Source organism: Chiloscyllium plagiosum, chromosome 11 (assembly GCF_004010195.1).
Source record: "Chiloscyllium plagiosum isolate BGI_BamShark_2017 chromosome 11, ASM401019v2, whole genome shotgun sequence".
In the NCBI taxonomy this organism is placed as follows: Eukaryota; Metazoa; Chordata; class Chondrichthyes; order Orectolobiformes; family Hemiscylliidae; genus Chiloscyllium; species Chiloscyllium plagiosum.
Window position 1 is genome coordinate 2,840,450 of NC_057720.1, and position 20,690 is coordinate 2,861,139.

Here is a 20,690-nt window from a genome sequence, read left to right on the forward strand (position 1 = left end):
CATAGGCCTTCTTACAATCTCTATCCACCTGAGTGGCAACTTTCAAAGAGCTATGAACATAGACCCCAAGATCCCTCTGTTCCTCCACCTCACTAAGAACCCTACCGTTAACCCTGTATTCCGCATTTTTATTTGTCCTTCCAAAATGGACAACCTCACACTTGGCGGGGTTGAATTCCATCTGCCACTCCTCAGCCCAGCTCTGCATCATATCTAAGTCCCTTTGCAGCCATTTGGCATGTTTCCTGACGGCAAATGCAAGTCCATTCCCGATGCAGTGCTTAGTTTTGCTTTCCATGTCTATGTGCTTTCTTGGGGCAGGGACTGAGAAAGTAAGAATCATAACCTGGTTACAGCACAGAAGGAGGCCATTCGGGCCGACCATGTACATGCTGGCTTCCCTGCAAAAGCAACCATGCTTGTCCCACTTCCTCCTAGCCCTGTCCATTTCAGAAACAGCTGGGCCATGATCCCAGTTGAATGGTCAAGAGGCTGAATGGTCTCCTCCTGTTCTTTTCCCATTTCCCGGTGGGTTTGAAATGCGGGTGGTGCATTTCATTAACACAAATTCATTGCAACGTGATTGATGAATTGGGGACACTGTTTCCAAAGCATGAACTTTTAAAGCACGTATTGGCGAGAACGTGATTCCAGCCCAGTTAGTTTAAATGGTGCTGCTGTTCCACGATTTTCTTAGAACACGGGACTGCACAAGAACAGAACTACCACGTTTTAGCAGAACTGACTGTAGATGCATAGGTCAGACCCGACTCTACAAACACTTACACATTCATTAGTTTTTGAGTGGTGCAAGTATTTCCAAAATCTCTAAGATTAAGCGTGGATTAGCAGGTCAGAAATAGGGTGATAAATCTGGAGGAGTGGGATAGTCTCTCACCCCCTGAGATTTACACCCTCTGAATAATTATTTCCCATGTATTTAAGTTTAGGAGAAGGCTATGCTCACACGGTATAGCCTTACCATTAAACTTAACGGTGGACAGTGAGGAATCCATCAACCAGTTCCATCCATACTTTATAAATATCATCTGAGACTGTATCTGTTATGTAATTACACTGTGTATAAGTTACAGGTGGAGCACTGGAACCAACTAGAACATAGAACATTACAGCACAGTACAGGCATTTCATCCCTCGATGTTGCACCGACCTGTGGACCCAATCTGAAGCCCATCTAACTTACACATATGGCACACAATCACTCGAAGTGCAACACAAGTGCAGTTATATACCAATATTAAAATGGGAAAACATCCCAAGGCAGAGGAGGAAGGATTCCTTGAGTCATACAGCACAGAAAAGGAGCCTTTGGCTCATTCAGTCTGCACTGACAGTAACTACATCAAAGGTGCACTAATCTCAATCTCCAACAATCGGCCCATATCCTTGAATATTGTGATGTTTGAATGTGCTCATCCAAATGTTTAAAGGTTGTAAGATTTCCAGCCTCCACTACCATCCCAGGCAGTGCATTCCAGATTCCCCCCACCTGCTGAGTGAAATCCCCTCTGGATCTCCTGCCCCTTACTCTCAAACTGTGCCCCCTCGTGATTGACCCCTGAACCAAGGTGAGCGGAGAGACCAAGGGGACCCAAGGAGGAGAGAAATCTGGAGAGGTTTAGGGAGGGAAATTGAAGCTTGATAGCTGCGTGCATGACCAACAATGACGGCCTGAATAAAACAGGATAGTGCAAGAGGCCAATATTTCTGCAGGTAATGAGATTGTGGGGACGGAGGGATTGACAGAGATAGGGAATGCTGAGAGCAATTAGGGATTTGAAACAAGGCTGAGATTAAACTCAAAACATTATCAGGACAAGAGTAGACATAGAGAGTACAAGGGTGACAGTTGACTGGGACTTGGCACCATCTTTGACAGGATGAGGACATCGCTGGCTCGGCCAGCATTTATTGCCCAACTCTAAATACCTAAGGGTCAGATAAGAGTCACCCACATGGCTGTGGGTCTGGAGTCACATGTAGGCCAGACCATGTAAGGATGGCTCTTTCCTTCCCAGGGTGGGTTTGCGTTTGCCCTAGGCAGAGTTTCTTAGAGTCATAGAGATGTACAGCATGGAAACAGACCCTTCGGTCCAACCAGTCCATGCTGACCAAATATCCCAACCCAATCTAGTCCCACCTGCCACCACCCGGCCCATATCCCTCCAAACCCTTCCTAATTCATATACCCATCCAAATGCCTTTTAAATGTTGCAATTGTACCAGCCTCCACCACATCCTCTGGCAGCTCATTCCAGACCACCCTCTGTGCGAAAATGTTGCCCCTTAGGTCTCTTTCCCCTCTCACTCTAAACCTATGCCCTCTTGTTCTAGACTCCCCCACCCCAGGGAAAAGAATTTGTCTATTTATCCTTTCCATGTCCCTCATAATTTTATAAACCTCTATAAGGTCACCCCTCAGCCTCCGACACTCCAGGGAAAACAGCCCCAGCCTGTTCAGCCTCTCCCTATCACTCAGATCCTCCAACCCTGGCAACATCCTTGTATATATCTTCTGAACCCTTTCAAGTTTCACAACATCTTTCCAATAGGAAGGAGACCAGAATTGCACACAATATTTTCTCAGTGGCCTAACAATGTCCTGTAGAGCCGCAACATGACATCCCAACTCCTGTACTCAATACTCTGACCAATAATGGAAAGCATACCTTCTTCACTATCCTATCTCATTTTTGTTCCACATTTTCAGTTTCAACATCTGCTATGGCGGGATTCAAACCCATCTCCTTAAACAAAAAACCCAAAGAACTATGGGTGTGGGAAATCAGAAACAAAACCAGAAACTGCTGGAAAACCTCAGCAGGTCTGGCAGCATCTGTGCAGTGTGAAAGTAGAGTTAACAGTTCGAGACCAGTAACCCTTCCTCAGTACTTGAAATGTTAGTTCCACTTTCTCTCCACAGATGCTGCCAGACCTGCTGAGTTTTCCCAGCAATTTCTGGAGCACTGTGTTACCACTACACGATTACCCAGAGCTGGGATTAGAGCTTTAGGGTGAGGACAGGAATTAGGGAAGTGAATGGTATATTACCGTACCATACCATTTGGTATCATTATTCCCGTCACTTCCTTTGAAGGTATGCTGTATCACAAAACTAAAATATTTCCACCAGTTATCAAGTAAAGCTAGACTAGGGCTTCAGAGAGTTTCATGTTATTTGTCAGAGAATTTCAGTTCTTTTTGAAATGAGACTGTAAGATTATAAGGCCATAAGACATAAGAACAGAATTAGGCCATTCAGCCCATTGACTCTACTCTGCCATTCAACCATGGCTGATATTTTTCTTAACCCCATTGTCTTGCCTTCTCTCCTTAACCCTTGACCCCCTTATCAATCAGGAACCTATCTCTGTCTTAAATACACTCAGTGCCTTGGCCTCCACAGCCCTCTGCGGGAATGAGTCCCACAGATTCCCCACCCTCTGGCGGATGAAATTCCTCCTTATCTCAGTTCTAAAGGGTCATCCCTTCACTCTGAAGCTGCGTCCTCAGTCCTAGTCTCCCCTACATATTCTCCATATTCCCTGTATCCGGGACTGTCGGTATTCTGTTAGTTTCGATTTGATCCTTCCCTACCCTCATCCTTCTAAACTCCATCAAATACAGACCCAGAGTCCTCAGCCACTCCTCATATGAAAAACCCTTCTTCCCAGGATCACTCTTGTAAACCTCCTTTCGACCTCCCCAAAGCCAGAGCCAGCGCATCCTTCCTTAGGTATGGGGCCCAAAACTGCTCTCAATATTCCAAATGTGGCCTGACCAGAGCCTCATACAGCCTCAGTAGTGCACCCCTGCTCTTGTATTCTCGCCCCCTTGAAGTGAATACGAACATTGCATTTGCTTTCCTAACCTCCAACTGAACCTGCATGTTAACCTGAAGAGAATCCTCAACCAGGACTCGCAAACCCTTTCTGCTTCAGATTTCTGAAGCCTTTCCCCATTTCGATGCCCTGAAAGCAACAGCTAATTGCTACTTATTGATGGTGTATTTGCTGAGAGAGAGTTTAAAGTTATCAGAAAGGTTTGAGGAAGTTAGAGCTATATTCTCAGATAATAGAAATCTGAGGAATGAATTGATGGAGGTCTTTAAAATAATGAAGGAGCTTGATGGGTTAGATGTGGAGGAATTGTTTTCTTTTGTGTGTGAGTTCAAAACCAGGGATGATAAATATGAGAATCTCGCTTTTGTTTAATTCACTCATGGGATGTGGGTGTCACTGGCTGGGTCAGCACTTATTGCCCGTCAGTAGTTGCCCCTTGAGAAGGTGGGGGTGAGCTGCCTTCTTAAAGCGCTGTAGTCCATGTGCTGGAGGTAGACCCACAATGCCCTTAGGGAGGGAATTCCAGGATTCTGACCCAGTGACACTGAAGGAATGGCAATATATTTGCAAGTCAGGATGGTGAGTGGATTGGAGGGGAATGTGCAGGGTGTGGTGCTACTGTCATGGATAAATCCAGTCACAAATTCAGGACAAATGTCTGTCCCCTGGAGAGTCAGGAGAATGTGGAACTCGCTCCCTAGGGAATTGCTGAGGTGAATCAAGTCAATATGTTTAAAAAGCAGCTGGAAAAAACACTGTGGGAATGGGAACAGACATGAAGGATATGCTGATGGAGTTCAGTGAAAGGGGCTGGGTAGAGGGTTCATGCACATTAACGCCGATTGAATGGCAGGTTTCTCTTCTCGAGATCTAAAATAAAAACAGAAATTGCTGTAAAAACTCAGCAGCTCTGGTAGCATCTGTGAGGAGAAAGCAGAGTTAATGTTTCCAAGTCCAGTGGTGACTCTTCAGTTCTATTTCTGTTTCAGATTTCCAGCATCCGTAATTCTCAAGTTTTTCAGTTCTGGAGATTCTACATTAACATTAAAAGGATATCATGTGTAGCTACTGGAACACTGTAACTTGGAAGTTTGGCTTGAGACTGAAGGCTGTCTCCCCTCTTCCCGGTTGCCAGATTGTTATTCATTGAGGTTTTGCAAACACTGCTATTGGCAGGGAGACAAGTGAAACACATTGAGTGATCTGAATAAAAAATGGTACATTTCCTAGAACTGCCTCAGGCACTCTCCAGTCTCCCTATGTTCTAATGCACTGTCAATTAGGAGAGAATGTTCTTTTAAACCGAGACAGAGATGCTTAATATAGGCTGTTTATCAAAGAGTAAAACAAAGTGTTGTAATCTAACTCCAGATGCTTTGTGAATAAATGCCAAATTTTGGTTCAAAATGCACTTAAATGAAGTTGCCTGATATGAGCTTGGGGGTTATATAAAAAAAACATGAGGGGGTGGTCAAAACATGATTCTGTGTTAAGGGCTAGTCTGAATACAGTGGACTCAGTGGCATCGCCTAGGTTGTGTGTTGATAGGATTACTTTACCATTACAGAGTTCTGTTGTTTTGAATAAAAATTGAAAGAACTGCAGATGCTGGAAATCAGAAACAAAAACTGAAATTGCTGGAAAAGCTCAGCAGGTCTGGCAGCATCTGTGGAGAAAAATCAGAGAACTGAGAACTTCAGAACTGAGAAAGGGTCACTGGACCTGAAACTTCAACTCTGATTTCTCTGCACAGATGCAGCCAAACCTGTTGAGCTTTTCCAGCAATTTCTGTTTTAACTCCTTTGTTTTATCGCCCTTAGAGGTAATGCGTCTAAGATTGTACAGAGTGTTCTGATCTTTGAGGTGATATAGCTAGGCTGTGAGAACAAGGAAGAGGCAAAAGCACTTTTATCTTTGACCACACTGTTCAGGGTCTCCAGAACAAAGAACGAGTGAGCTGATAGCTCTTCCTCATTTGAACTAAGCTTGGTGGCTTTTGGGAGCTCCTCAGAGTGCAGTGTTTATCCTCAGAGCCCCTGGTTCAGAGTGTAAGTAGGTAAAAACAATGATTGCAGATGCTGGAAACCAGATTCTGGATTAGAGGTGCTGGAAGAGCACAGCAGTTCAGGCAGCATCCGAGGAGCAGTAAAATCGACGTTTCAGGCAAAAGTGTATGGTCCTTTGTGCATTCTTACCCCTGAACCAACAGCACACTGACTGTGTGGATTTGCAAACACTTGGTAGAGCAAGGAAATGCAATTTAGCCCAGAATCTGTCACTATGGAACAGAGAGGTCCATATCTAGACCACGACCTGAGTGATTCACATTCCTCATCCCAATGCTGTGCCATTGTCCAGAGTTGAGGAGCACTGGATTGTGAACGTCCAACCAGGAGGCACTCTGGCGCAATCTGCTTCTTTCCTCAAAGAATGTTGCTGATTTCGTGAGATCTGCTCTCGTTTTTCGAATCATCAGACAGCACATAAGACCTTTGGGAAAAGGAGCAGGATAGGCCATTCAGCCCATCAAGTGTGCTCCACCATTTAGTGATCTGATAGAATGTCATACATTACAGCACGGGAACAGCCCTTTGCCCCACCATGCCTGTGCTGACCACTATGCTTTTCTAAGCTAATCCCATCTGCCTGCACATGATCCATATTCCTGTATTCCCTGCCTGTTCATGTGTCTGTCTAAATGCCTCTTAAAGGTTGCTAACATGTCTGCTTCGACCACCTCCCCTTGCAGCGTGCTCCAAGCACTTACCACCCTCTGTGTGAGAAACCCACCTCACACATCTCCCCTCACCTTCAACCTAGGCCCCTAGTATTGGACATTTCCACTCTGGGAAAAAGACTCTGACTATCCACCCCATGAATGCCTCTCAAACTTCTATACACTTCTATCAGCTCACCCCCTCAGCCTCTGATGCTCTAGTGAAAACAGAGGGAAAAATCACACACCAGGCTATTAGATTAGATTACTTTTTAGATTAGATTACTTACAGTGTGGAAACAGGCCCTTCGGCCCAACAAGTCCACACCGACCCGCCGAAGCGCAACCCACCCATACCCCTACCTTTACCCCTTTAACCTAACACTACGGGCAATTTAGCATGGCCAATTCACCTGACCCGCACATCTTTGGACTGTGGGAGGAAACCCACGCAGACACGGGGAGAATGTGCAAACTCCACACAGTCAGTCGCCTGAGTCGGGAATTGAACCCGGGTCTACAGGCGCTGTGAGGCAGCAGTGCTAACCACTGGGCCACCGTGCCGCTATAGTCCAACAGGTTTATTTGGAAGCACTAGCTTTCAGAGCACTGCTCCTTCATCAGGTAACTAGTGAGGCAAGATCATAAGACACAGAATTTATAGTAAAAAATCACAGTGTCATGCAACTGAAATGATATATTGAACAAACTTAACAGCAATCTAAATCTTTCATCTTTTAGAATGGGTTGCAGGTTTCGATTCATTAATATGTAAATCCCAGAATTTCTTTCAAGTCACATTCTCAAGATAAGTTAAGGCTTTATAAAAAAGGTGACATCTCAGCTCAGACACTATTACAGGTGTGAGGTTAGTGTTTGTCTTTATCCCAATCTTGAGTCAGACTGGTGCTATTTCCAAAGTAGGAATTTATAAAATGTTACATGGATTGACTGGCTGCATTGACTGCCTGTAGGTTGTGTGCTTTTTGAGCAAAATAGAATACATCTGCAAATATAATTCAGCAAATGCAAATTCACCCCATCAACTTATATGTGTATGTGTGTGCACATGAGGGAAAGAGAGAGTGTGCATATGAGTGTGTGTGTGTGTGAGTGAGTGCACGTGAGAGTGTGTGTTTGTGGGTGTGCCTGCTTGGTAGAGTGTGTATGAGTGTGATAGAGTATAAACCTGTGAGAGGCTGTGTGCGTGGGTGAGTGTGGGGGCTGTATGTGTGTGTGTGTGTCTGAGAGAGAGTCTGTGTGACTGTGTGAGTATGTAAGTGTGTGTGTGTGTATATGTTGGGGGGGGGAGGGGGAGCGTGTTGTGGGCGTGTGATGTAGTGGGGTCACCTGTAGTGTGACATGAACCCAAAGACCTGGTTGAGGCCATCCTCATGGGTACTGAACTTGGCTACCAGCCTCTACTCGGCCACTCTGTGTTGTTGCATACTCTGAAGTCTGCCTTGGAGGATGGTCACCTGAAGACCTGAGGCCAAATGTCCCAGACTGCTGAAGTGTTCCCCAACTGAGAGGGAACACCCCTGTCTGGTGAGTGTTGCACAGTGTCCTTTGATCCGTTGTCGTAGCGTCTGCTCGGTCTCACCAATGTATCATGCCTCGGGGCATCCTTGCCTGTAGTGTACGAGATAGACAACGTTGGCCGAGTCACATGAGTACCTACCGTGTACATGGTGGGCAGTGTGCCCATGTGAAATAATGGTATCCATGTTGATACTCTGACACGTATTGCAGTGGTTGCCATGACAGGGTTATACTAGTGAAGACAATCCAAGTCTGCCCAATCTCTCCTTCTAGCTAACACACTCCAGTCCAGGCAATATTCTGGTAAACCTCTTTTGCAGCCTCTCCAAAGCCTCCACATCCTTCCTGTAGTATGGTGATCAGAACTGCACACATTATTTCAAAAGTGGCCTAACTAAAGTTTTCGACAGCTGCAACATGACTTACCAACATTTGTACTCAGTGCCCCGACCTATGAAGGCAAGTGTGCCATACGTCTTCTTTCCACCTTATCCACTATGTTGCCACTTTCCGGGAGCTATGGATTTATATCCCAACATCTCTCTTACATCAGTGCTCCTAAGGGTCCTACCATTTACTGTATACATTCCTATGGACTTGACTTTTCGAAATGCATCACCTCACACTTGCCTGGATTAAACTCCATCTGCCATCACTCTGCCCAACTTTGTGACTGCTCTATATCCTGCTATATCCTTTGACAACATTCCTCACTATCCACAACTCCACTATTTTATGGTCATCTGCAATCAGACCACTGACATTTTCATTCAAATTGTTTATATAAATTATAAACAACAGACTGCCAGCACTGATGCTTGCAGAACACCACTGGTCACAGATCTTCAGTCAGAGAAAACTCCCCTCCACAGCGACCCTCTGTCTTCTTGATCAGGCCAACTTTGTATCCACTGTGGACCCCAGCTGAGTTAATCTTTAGCATATCACGTTGGAACCTGTCAAATGCTTTAGTACAGTCCATGTAGACAACATCTAACTGCCCACCCTCACCAATCACTTTATCACTTTCTTAAAAAAAACACAATCAAGATCTCCCTTGCATAACGCCATGTTGATTACCCGTAAAAAGTCAGTACTTCTGCAAATGCAAGTATATCCTGTCCCTAAGAATCTTCTCCAATAATTTCCCTAGCACTGATGTAAGGCTCACCAGCCTTTAATTTCCTGGATTATCCCGATTTCTCTTCTTAAAGAAAGGAACAACGTGTTCATTCTCCCATCTTCTGGAACTTTGCCTGTGGCTAAAGAGTATATAAAGAGTCCATTCTATTTGTAGTCATTAGGATGATATCTTTGAGCATTTGATTGCTGAGGTGGAGGGTTAGCAGCCTCAGTATTTTACCATGAGCACTATTTGAATGACCAATACACGGCATGTGATTCCTCTCATTGTTTGGTTTAAGGAGGAAACCAAAGGAAATGCAGAGCAGGCGCTATGGTTACCCAGCTTATAAATTCTGTTTTTGAAAAATGTGGATGAGGGAGACCATCGCAAACAAACACCAAAGCAATTGTTTGCAATTGAATGTAGCAACTGTCAAAGTGTACAGAGCAATAAACATTAACAGTTAACTGCAGAACAATGTGTTTATTAGGGCACAGAACCAATTTAATGAGAACGCTCTGTGATTCCAGTGTTTATCCAAGAGTCGATGCATTTGTATTAAAAAATGAATGATTAGAATCTACTCTGATTTTTATGGGTATTAGCCTCTGGGATTCTAAGCTTCTCATGTGAGTGTGAGTGACAGGATCTATCACAGCATCAGGACTAAGACAATGGGCCAAATGGCCTCTTCGTACATCGTAATGTTCTCTGATTTTTACTTTTTTTGGGTAAGGTGGTGTTTATTTATTACAAGTATTGTCCATCTCTAGTTGCCCCTTGTGCAGCTGAGTGACTCAATTGGCCACTTCAGTGGGAATTAAGATCCAACCATGTTGGAGTGAATCTGGAGACATGTTGATATTCGGTGGGGTGTGGGTGCCACTGGCTGGGCCAGCATTTATCGGCTGTCCCTAATTGCCCCTTGAGAAGCTGCTGGTGAGCTGCCTTCTGACGCTGCTTCAGTCCATGTGCCGTTGGACCACGGTGCATCATCTCAGAATGCAGGGTCTCAAATTTAGGACGCAAATGAGGAGGAATTCTTTACTGCAGTGCTGTTGACGCTGGGCCGTTAAGTATTTTCAAAACTGAAAATAATAGATTTTGAAACCATAAGAAAATTGAGGGTTGTGAGGGGAAGGACAGGAAGGAGTTTGAGGATGATCAGATCGGCCGTGACCTCATTGAATAGCAGAGCAGACTCGATGGGCTGAATGGCCTGTTTCTGTTTCGACATCCTGTTGTCTTATGGATTTATAAAAGCTCCATGAATCCAAAAAGGTGGAGATTGGGTCAAAAATTGGAAACGAGTCAGGAAAGGCTGTTTCCCATCGGGCTCCACATAAGTAAGAGGGTCAATGCTGCTGTGACTCTAAGGTCATTGGTCTGGGGATGTGGGTTTTAAACTCTCCATGGCAAAGGCTGGGATTTCCATTTAATTCATAAATCTGATTATAAATCTGATGATCATAACATCTATCATCATCCATCCTGAAAAGCCCAATCATTTGGGTCGCCAATGTCCTTTAAGGAAGGAAATCTACAGTCCTCGCTTTGGCAGGGCGGTGTGGACTTGTTGGGCCGAAGGGCCTGTTTCCACACTGTAAGTAATCTAATCTAATCTAATCTAATTTGGGTCGCCAATGTCCTTTAAGGAAGGAAATCTACAGTCCTGACCCGGTCTGGACTACTTGTGACTCCAGACCCACAGCAGTGGTGTTGACGCCAAACTGTTTTGGATGAATTGGTAACAAATTCCATGTGGGCTACAAAACAATGAAGACAATGAAATTCCGCTCTCTTTCTCTGGCATCATTTTGAGGAGATGTGTTTGGTTTTCACAATATCTATTGGTTGGGTTCAGCCAGCAGCTCTGAAATGCACCAAAATAAAACACCCAACCAATAAACTCACTCCTGCCAAACTGGCAAATCAAGGCTGACATTAATCCCCTTGTTGTTGTTTCCTTTGACAGGGCTACATGGGACCTCCAGGTTTACCCGGTCCTGTCGGAGAACAGGGACAGCGAGTGAGTAAATCTTTCTTACACTAAAGTAACCGAAATTCTCAGCTTAAATCTCATTTCAGTTCAGCTCCACTCTCCCGCAGTGAGTGGAATAATGAAGCGGGTGAGAAGGCAGTCAGTTCCTGCTCCTGATCTTCAAGTTGCTCCATTGTCTGTGTGAAACTCAAGGCTCCATAGTCGATGATGCCCTCCAACACATCTCCTCGAATTCTCGCACCTCTGCCCTTGAACCTCACCCCTAGATTAGAGTGGTGCTGGAAAAGCACAGCAGGTCAGGCAGCAACCGAGGAGCAGGGAAATCGACGTTTCGGGCAAAAGCCCTTCATCAGGATTAGAGGCAGGGTGCCTGCAGGGTGGAGAGATAAATGAGAGGATGGTTGGGGTGGAGAGAAAGTAGCATAGAGTACAATAGGTGAATGGGGGTGAGGATGGAGGTGATAGGTCAGAGGGGAGGGTGGGGGAAGGTAGCAAAGAGTAAATGGGTGAATGGGGATGGGGATGAAGGTGATAGGTCAGGGAGGAGGGTGGAGTGGATAGGTGGGAAGGAAGATGCTCCTGCCCCATTGAACCCCATCCCTCCAATCACAACAAGGACAGAACCCCCTGGTCCTCACCTTCCACCCCAACAACCTCACATCATCCTCTGTCACTTCCACCATCTACAAACAGACTCCATCACCAGAGATATATTTCCCTCCCCACCCATATCTGCACTCCGTAAAGACCTTTCCTCCCTTGTCAGGTCCATGCCCCCCACCCTCCCGTCCTGGCACCTTCCCCTGCCACCGCAGGAAGTGCAAAACCTGCGCCCACACCTCCCCCCTCACCTCCACCCAGGGCCCCACAAGATCCTTCCACATCCAGCAGAGATTTACCTGCAATTCTACACACGTCATCCACTTTGTCCGTTGCTCCTGATGTGGTCTCCTCTACATCGGGGAGACAGGACGCCAACTTGTGAACTGTTTCAGAGAACATCTCTGGGACACCCACACCAACTAACCCCATAGCCCCGTGGCCGAACACTTCCGCTCCCCCTCCCACTTCGCCAAGGACATGCAGGTCCTGGGCCTCTTCCACCGCCAAACCCTAACCACCCAACACCTGAAGGAAGAACACCTCATATTCTGCCTTGGAACCCTCCAACCACATGGGATTAATGTGGATTTCCCCACTTTCCTCATTTCCCCTCCCCCCACCTTATCCCAGATCCAACCTTCCAACTCAGCATTGCCCTCTTGATCTGTCCATCTCCCCTCCCACCTATCTGCTCCACCCTCTTCTCCAACCTATCACCATCATCCCCACCTTCATCTACCTATCACATTCTCAGCTATCATCCCTCCAGCCTCACCACCCTCCCATTTATCTCTCAGCCCACCAGCCACAAACCTCATTCCTGATTATGCCCGAAACGTCAACTCTTCTGCTCCTCGGATGCTGCCTGGCCTGCTGTGTTTTTCCAGCACCACATTTTTCAACTCTGGTACTCCAGCATCTGCAGTCCTCACTTTCTCCTAGTTGATCTTAACCTACTGCGAATCCTCTTGAAAGGATGCCTCCCTTGAAGAAGCTCTCCTCCTCCCTCTACAAGGATCTCAGTGAGTCCCTCTCTCACTGCACCCCCCAGGTCATCTCCACTACGGGCAATTTACGTTGGCCAATTCACCTGACCTGCACATTTTTGGACTGTGGGAGGAAACCAGAGCACCCGGAAGAAACCCACACAGACAATGATCAAACTCCACACAGACAGTTGCCTGAGGCTGGAATTGAACCCGGGTCTCTGGCGCTGTGAGGCAGCAGTGCTAACCACTGTGCCACCGTGCCTTACTTTTGGCTCATTTCCCTTAATAACTTAATTTATCCATCTCAATTTAAAACTAACAACTGATCCAGTATCCACGGCTGTTTGTGGAAGAGAGTGCCAAACTTTTCTCACTGTGTGTGTGTAAGTGCTTCCTAACATCTCTCCTGAATGCTCTGGCCCTAATTCTCAGACTATGCCCTTGGCTCTAGAATCCCCAACCAGTGGGAATAGTTTATTTCTATTTATCCTGCCTTTTCCTGTTTATATCTTGAAGACTTTAATCAGGTCACCCTTAACCTTCTACATCCTACAGAAAACAGGCCTCATTTGTATAATCTCTCCTCACTTAACCCTTGAACCCAAGCTACCTCAGTCAGTGAAATAATGCAGCAGTCAATGATTCATGAGCACTTGAGTGATTGATAGAAGCTGCTGGTTCTTAGATCAGTGTCATCAATGGAACAGTCTGTGTCAACTCAAATTTATCAAATTTATTACAGTCTGAAAATAAGGGGCAAGCCATTCAGGTCTGAGATGAGGAAGAATTTCTTCACTCAGTGAGTTGTGAATTTGTGGAATTCTCTGCCACAGCGAGTTATTGGGGCCAAATTATTAGATATATTCAAGAGGGAGCTGGACATGATGCTTGCGGCTAAAGGGATCAAGGGGCATGGGGAAAGGGTGGGAATGGGACACTTAAGATTGTATGATCAGCCAAGATCTTATTGAATGGTGGAGCAGGCTTGAAGGGCTGATTGGCCTACTCCTGCACTGATTTTCTGTGTTTCTATCAGGCCCCATTTTAACTCAGTGAGGCCCCTGCTAAATTAGGAGATAATGAGGATTGCAGAAGCTGGAGAGTCAGAGTTAATAAGGTGTGGCACTGGAAAAATCACAACAGGTCAGACAGCGTCCGAGGAGCAGGAGAGTTGACGTTTTGGGCACACATCGCTTTTTAAAACTTTTAATTCTGGGATGAATGCAGGCTTTGGTTTTCCTGTTAAAGAGAGATCCATGGTGATGTTTTAGACTTGGATTCTTCAATTGGCTTGATGGTCCAAGTTGCTGAGCTATCTAACTCATTGGCCTCCGGTCATTCTCAAAAGGCCCAAACATGGGGAACACCTTTCACTTTATGGAGAGAGTCAGAAATAACGGCAGGTAGTGCCTGTCCTGCCCTTGGCTGGTTCCCCTCCCACCAGGGACCACGATGCTATCTGCAACTCACCTAGATTAGATTCCCTACAGTGTGGAAACAGGCCCTTTGGCCCAACAAGTCCACACCGACCCTCCGAAGAGTAACCCACCCAGACCTATTTCCTAACACTATGGGCAATTTAGCATGGCCAATCCACCCTAACCTGCACATCTTTGGTCTGTGGGAGGAAACCGGAGCACCCGGAGGAAACCCACGCAGACAGAGGGAGAATGTGTAAACTCCACACAGACAGTCACCCAAGGCTGGAATCGAACCTGGGACCCTAGTGCTGTGAGGCAGCAGTGCTAACCACTGAGCCACCATGTCGCCCCTGGGACTAGGAGAGCTGGTTATCTGTCTCCTCTGGGAGCTGGAGGATTTTACAAGTATCATAGAGAATCTGGTGACAATAATGCCTCCAGCACAATCAATCCCAACCTCTTTAAGGTGAAGGATTGTATCCCTTTAACATTGAGATGGGAGGACAGGCAGCATCCGAGGAGCAGGAAAGTCGACATTTCAGGCAAAGGCCTTCCATCAGGAAGGCATTCCTGGCGAAGGCCTTTTGCCTGAAACGTCGATTTTCCTGCTCCTCAGATGCCGCCTGACCTGCTGTGCTTTTCCAGCACTACTCTAAGGTTGACTCTAATCTCCAGCATCTGCAGTATCCACTTTCGCCTCATCCCTTTTACCTTGTCTGGACATCCCCGCTCTGCTTTGCTGGACAGTGGTCCCATATAGGGGACATCTTCCTGACAAATTTGCAAAGCATTGTGGGAATGTGCGTCTCAGAAAGATGCTATTCTGTCCCTCATCTGTGGAGCAGTCATGTATGGTCTCCCATTCCTACTTTTTGACTGTAATCCAATGGGTTCCTCACCTTCATCCAGGTCATGACTGATCTTTCTCAGCACCATTTTCCCAGACTATCCCTTGATGTCTCATATCACTCGAAAGATATTGGTGTCTGCCTTGAATGTACCACGGGATTGAGTGTTTAGAGCCCTCTGGGGCATCACCCTCTGAGTGAAGGCATTCCTTTCCACCTCTGTCCTAAACAGCCCCTTCTTTGGAGAAAAAAAAAAACTGGAAGATGCTGGAAATCCAGAACAAAGGCAGAAATTGCTGGAGAAACTCAGCAAAGTCTGGTGGCATCTGTGGAGAGAGTAAGCAGAGTTCTTGATTTAGGTGCAGTTTCAGGTTCACAACCAATCTGAGGAAGGGTCACTGGACCTGAAATGTTAACTCTGCTTTCTCTCACCCTGCTGAGATTTTCCGTCTTTGTTCCCTCCTTCTGAGTTTCTGTCTGCAGCTTCAAGTCAGGATGGTAGCCAGTCAAACATTGGGCAGGCTGACCTCAATCTCATGTCACAGAATGCAGGAGGAGGCCATTCAGCCCATGGTGCCTGTACCAGCCCTCTGAGCATGTGAACTCAGTGCCAATCTCCTGTCTTTTCTCTCATAACTCTGCCCACTGTTTCTATTTAAACTACCCATCTTGTACCTTCCAGCCCTGGATACCTAACCAGGTGTAATTGTTATATCTCACCAGGTGTTGCTTCTTTTGTAAAATGATTTAAAACTGTGCCATTTGATTCTTGATCAGTTTATGGTGGGGTTGGCCGTTGGTTTCTTGATGGGTTTGTGGGGGGGGGGGGGGGGGGGGGGGGGGGGGGGGTGCTGTTTCTCCCAGTAAACGCTATCTCACTCCCTCGTGATTTTAAAAATGTCTGTCAAATCTCTTCTCTGCCTTGTCCTCTCCAGAGAGAACAGTCCCAACTTCTCTGATCGATCCTCATCGCTGAAGTATCTTTCCAGGAGGCATAAAGAAAGTTTTGCTCAGGAAAGGTACAGGTTCATGGAGCCTGTTCCTGTGCTCTTCCTCCCAGGATCATATGTTTTGTATTATCTGCACAATTTGGAAATTTTAATAGTCTTGCGATAATGCAAGAAAGTTTTGCTCAGGAAACGTACAGGTTCATGGAGCCTGTTCCTGTGCTCTTCCTCCCAGTTTATGATCCTCCCATGTTTTGTATTATCTGCACAATTTGGAAATTTTAATAGTCTTGCGATAATGCCTCTAGGCCGCCATCTCTCCTTATTTACTGTATACTTTCCTCTTGCATTCATCCTCCCAGAATGCATCACCTCACACATGCCTGGACTAAACTCCATCTGCCAGTTCTCTGCCTAACTTTTCAATGAATCCATATCCTGCTGTATCCTTTGTCAATCTTCCTCAATATCCACAACTCCATCAACTTTAGTGTTGTCTGCAAACTTACCAGAGAGAAAGTGAGGGCTGCAGATGCTGGAGATCAGAGCTGAAAATGTGTTGCTGGAAAAGCGCAGCAGGTCAGGCAGCATCCAAGGAGCAGGAGAATCGACGTTTCGAGCATAAGACAGTTTCCTGAAGAAGGGCTTATGCCCGAAAGGTCGATTCTCCTGTTCCTTGGATGCTGCCTGACCTGCTGCGCTTTTCCAGCAACACATTTTCAGCTGCAAACTTACCAATCAGACCATCCATATTTTTATCCAAACTGTTTATGTATATTACAAACAGCAGAGGTCCCAGCACTGATCTTTGTGGAATAGACCCCCAGTGAGAAAAACATCCCTCCACAACTACCCTCTGTCTTTATGACTGAGCCAATTTGTATCCAACTTACTAACTCCCTGTGGGTCCCATGGGGTTTGAATGTTGTTGAATGCTTTATTAAAGTCCATGTTGACAACATCCACTGCCTTAGCTTCATCAATCTCATTGTCACTTCCCCAAAAGAAAACTCAATCAAGTCCTCCCTGCACAAAGCCATGCTGACTATCCCTAATAAGTCCACTGTTCTCCAACTGAGAATCACTTGTCATTTGTTGTTGTCTAGGGTCTACCAGGACGGAGAGGATCACCAGGGTCACCAGGTGCCAAAGGGAGAAGGGTAAGTCAGATTGGAGACGGAGGAGCAATTCCTTTGTAACTCCGCCGTTGTCTAATCTCTCTGTTTGCCCCACTTTGGGAGAGTTTATAAGGTGCCGTGTTCTCTGAAGGCTGCAAGCCTGTTTCTGCTAGCGATTGGGTTGTTCTGATTTGTGAGGCATCAACAGCTTCCACTGCTTTGACAGCACAATGTATCCCTTCAGAAGAAGGAGGTGGGTGTGGTGCTGGATTAATTGTGAAGTTTATAGGGACACTGTGCTGCCCAACTGTCAGGGTCCACCTCTTGAGCTGTTGGGATGTGTTGGAGAGGCATGCAAGACACTAGATTTAACATCTGATCAGCTGCAGGAGTTGTCAGACAGGTTATATATTCACACATCAATCCAAGGTGGGACTCCATCCCAGATTTGTTTTCAGGGTTTGTGGCCTTCATTGCTGAATCCCCCACTGTCAACATCCTGGGGGTTACTGTTGACCAGAAAGTTGACTAGACTCACCACAAAAAATATAGTGGTCACAAGAGCAGGTCAGAGACTAGGAATCCTGCAGCGAGTAACTCACCTCCTGACTCCCCAAAGCCTGTCCCCCATCTACAGGGGCACAAGTCAGGAGTGTGATGGAATACTCCCCACTTGCCTGGATGGGGGCAGCTCCAACAACACTCAAGAAGCTCGACACCATCCAGCACAAAGAAGCTCACACTTCCACCAATCAGCACTGTCCCCTCCTACAGGATAAGTATCGGTTGTCCAGTTTATTTGCATTCTTGAAAATGGTCCTGATAAGGATGAGAAACATTGACAAAATGTGAAGTTTTTTCAACAATATTCAAGCTTCTCTGGTTCGGTGATGGTGTCGTAGACAGCTTCATAGTGAACTTTAAAAGAAAACACTTAGACCGAAAGTTTTTGAAACATTTCGATAATTAGGCCGGCCCTCAAAAACAAAGCTTAACTTGAGATGACTCCTCAACTACTCACAAATGAGAATATTTACCAGAATCGCCCGATGGTGATTCATCCATCCCAGGGAATCTGCTGCCTTTGTGAGAATCTGGATGCCAGAGTGATGCAGGTGGGAAAGATGGTGAAAATAAACTTAACATTTAATAAAGGCCAGATACAATGGTGATGGCAAAGTGTGCCTATACAGAGCATCCAATCCAGAGCAGCCATTACAGAGCAGCCAATCCAGAGCAGCCAATACAGAGCAGCCAATCCAGAGCAGCCATTACAGAGCAGCCAATCCAGAACAGCCATTACAGAGCAGTATGTTCACCACAAGGACTTCGGCATTGCCTAATCTCATTGATAAGAATCACACAATCAATTGTTAAGAGCAGCTGCTGAGTTTACAATGTGGATCTCAGAAGACACTGAGCAGTTTTTAACAAGACACGTTTTCATTGTTGTTAGGGACCAAGAGGGCCGGATGGATCTCCAGGAGAACCAGGGCCCCAAGGTAACAAGGTAATTATTCACTTTCACTGAGTACAATTTGAGAATCAGTTTGGGTCCCTGAGCACACACTTTGCTGAAGTGCTCTGTGAACAAATCGAGTGGAAAACTGTTTGCTCATTTGGCACATATACTTCCAACAAAAACAATTTTGATGAACTGGTGAAGTCCAGTGTTTCCATCCAGGCCACTGCTATGTGGCTGCTGTCTGAATGTCCTCATTCTGTGCTCCTAACAACAGCCAGAGGCTGGACGTTCATGTTGCCATCGTGGAGTTAACGTACAATTCACAAGGTTAGCTGTGGGGCTGGACACACAATTGTCACAATGGCTGAAAGTCTCTCCATCACTCCACACAGAGTCCCTGCAGTGTGAAAGCAAGCCATTCAGACTCCACCAGCTGAAGAGCATCCAACCTACCCCTCGTTACCCTGCATTTCCCATGGCTAACACACCTAAACTACACATCGCTGAACACTATCAGCAATTTAGCTTGGCCAATCCACCCTAACCTGCACATTTTTGGACTGTGGGAGGAAACCGGAGCACCCGGAGGAAACCCACACAGACACAGGGAGAATGTGCAAACTCCACACAGACAGTCGCCCGAGGCTGGAATGGAACCCGGGTCCCTGGTGCTGTGAGGCAGCAGTGCGAACCACTGTGCCATACCGGAAGTATTTGCTTATGATAACATTCCATAAAGATATGTTTGCTTTACAGGGAGAAAGAGGTGACCTGGGCAAAAAAGGTGAACCTGGAGTTATTGTAAGTGTGAAAGGCTGATAAGATTTTGCAAAGAATCCCCCATTCCAGCCCCCGGCGGTCAACTCCAAATTCAACATCCGTTTTTTTTTAATTGCAGGGAAAAGCTGGGAATCCTGGAGAGCGGGGAGCACAGGGTCCCCTGGTGAGTATCACTCAGTGTTAAATCTATTCATAAGAAGCAGAGAGACAGAGATTGCCATTTCTGTAGCCCCTTCAATAACTTCAGGAGACTCCCAGGTGTTTCACAGCCAGTGAAGAATGTTTGAATTACAGTCACTGCTGTCATGAATGGAGTATACACAGCAAGATCCCATAATCAGCAGTGTGATCATCACCAGGTGATGTGTTTTAGTGAGGCTGCCGATGGGTAGGTATTGACACAAGACACAATTGTGTTGCTTCTGTGTTCAGTTGTGCTTTTAAATTGTTTGCCTACAACAGAGAGATTAACAGAGCATTAACTTAATGTCAAATTTGAAAGATGGCACAGCTGACAGTGCAGCGCTCCTTCAATTCTGACCCTCCGACAGTGCGGCACTCCCTCGGCACTTACCCTCCGACAGTGCGGCACTCCCTCGGCACTTACCCTCCGACAGTGCGGCACTGCCTCGGCACTTACCCTCCGACAGTGCGGCACTCCCTCGGCACTGACCCTCCGACAGTGCGGCACTCCCTCGGCACTGACCCTCCGACTGTGCGGCACTCCCTCAGTACTGACCCTCTGGCAGTGCGGCACTCCCTCAGTACTGACCCTCTGGCAGTGCGGCACTCCCTCAGTACTGACGGCACTTACCCTCCGACAGTGCGGCACTCCCTCAGCACTGACCCTCTGACAATGCAGCACTCCCTTGGCACTTACCCTCCGACAGTGCGGCACTCCCTCGGCACTTACCCTCCGACAGTGCGGCACTCCCTCAGCACTGACCCTCCGACTGTGCGGCACTCCCTCGGCACTGCCCCTCCGGCAGTGCGGCGACAGTGCGGCACTCCCTCGGCACTTACCCTCCGACAGTGCGGCACTCCCTCGGCACTTACCCTCCGACAGTGCGGCACTCCCTCGGCACTTACCCTCCGACAGTGCGGCACTCCCTCAGCACTGACCCTCCGACTGTGCGGCACTCCCTCGGCACTGACCCTCCGGCAGTGCGGCACTCCCTCGGTACTGACCCTCCGGCAGTGCGGCACTCCCTCAGTACTGACCCTCTGGCAGTGCGGTTCCCCCTCAGTACTGACCCTCTGGCCTGGCAGT

At 46.8% G+C, this 20,690-nt stretch overlaps 1 protein-coding gene across 3 annotated transcripts in view; it reads left to right on the forward strand.

Moving 5' to 3' along the window:
- LOC122554101 (collagen alpha-1(XXIV) chain) overlaps positions 1-20,690 on the forward strand; it is a 461,503-nt gene that overhangs the window by 310,033 nt on the left and 130,780 nt on the right. For 2 of the 3 annotated variants that reach the window (XM_043698575.1, XM_043698577.1), the window contains 5 exons: positions 11,223-11,276; positions 17,164-17,217; positions 18,632-18,685; positions 19,397-19,441; positions 19,539-19,583. In XM_043698575.1, the coding sequence (XP_043554510.1) occupies positions 11,223-11,276; positions 17,164-17,217; positions 18,632-18,685; positions 19,397-19,441; positions 19,539-19,583 (252 nt within the window). The remainder of the gene's footprint in view (positions 1-11,222; positions 11,277-17,163; positions 17,218-18,631; positions 18,686-19,396; positions 19,442-19,538; positions 19,584-20,690) is intronic. The other variant, XM_043698576.1, reaches the window with a different exon arrangement.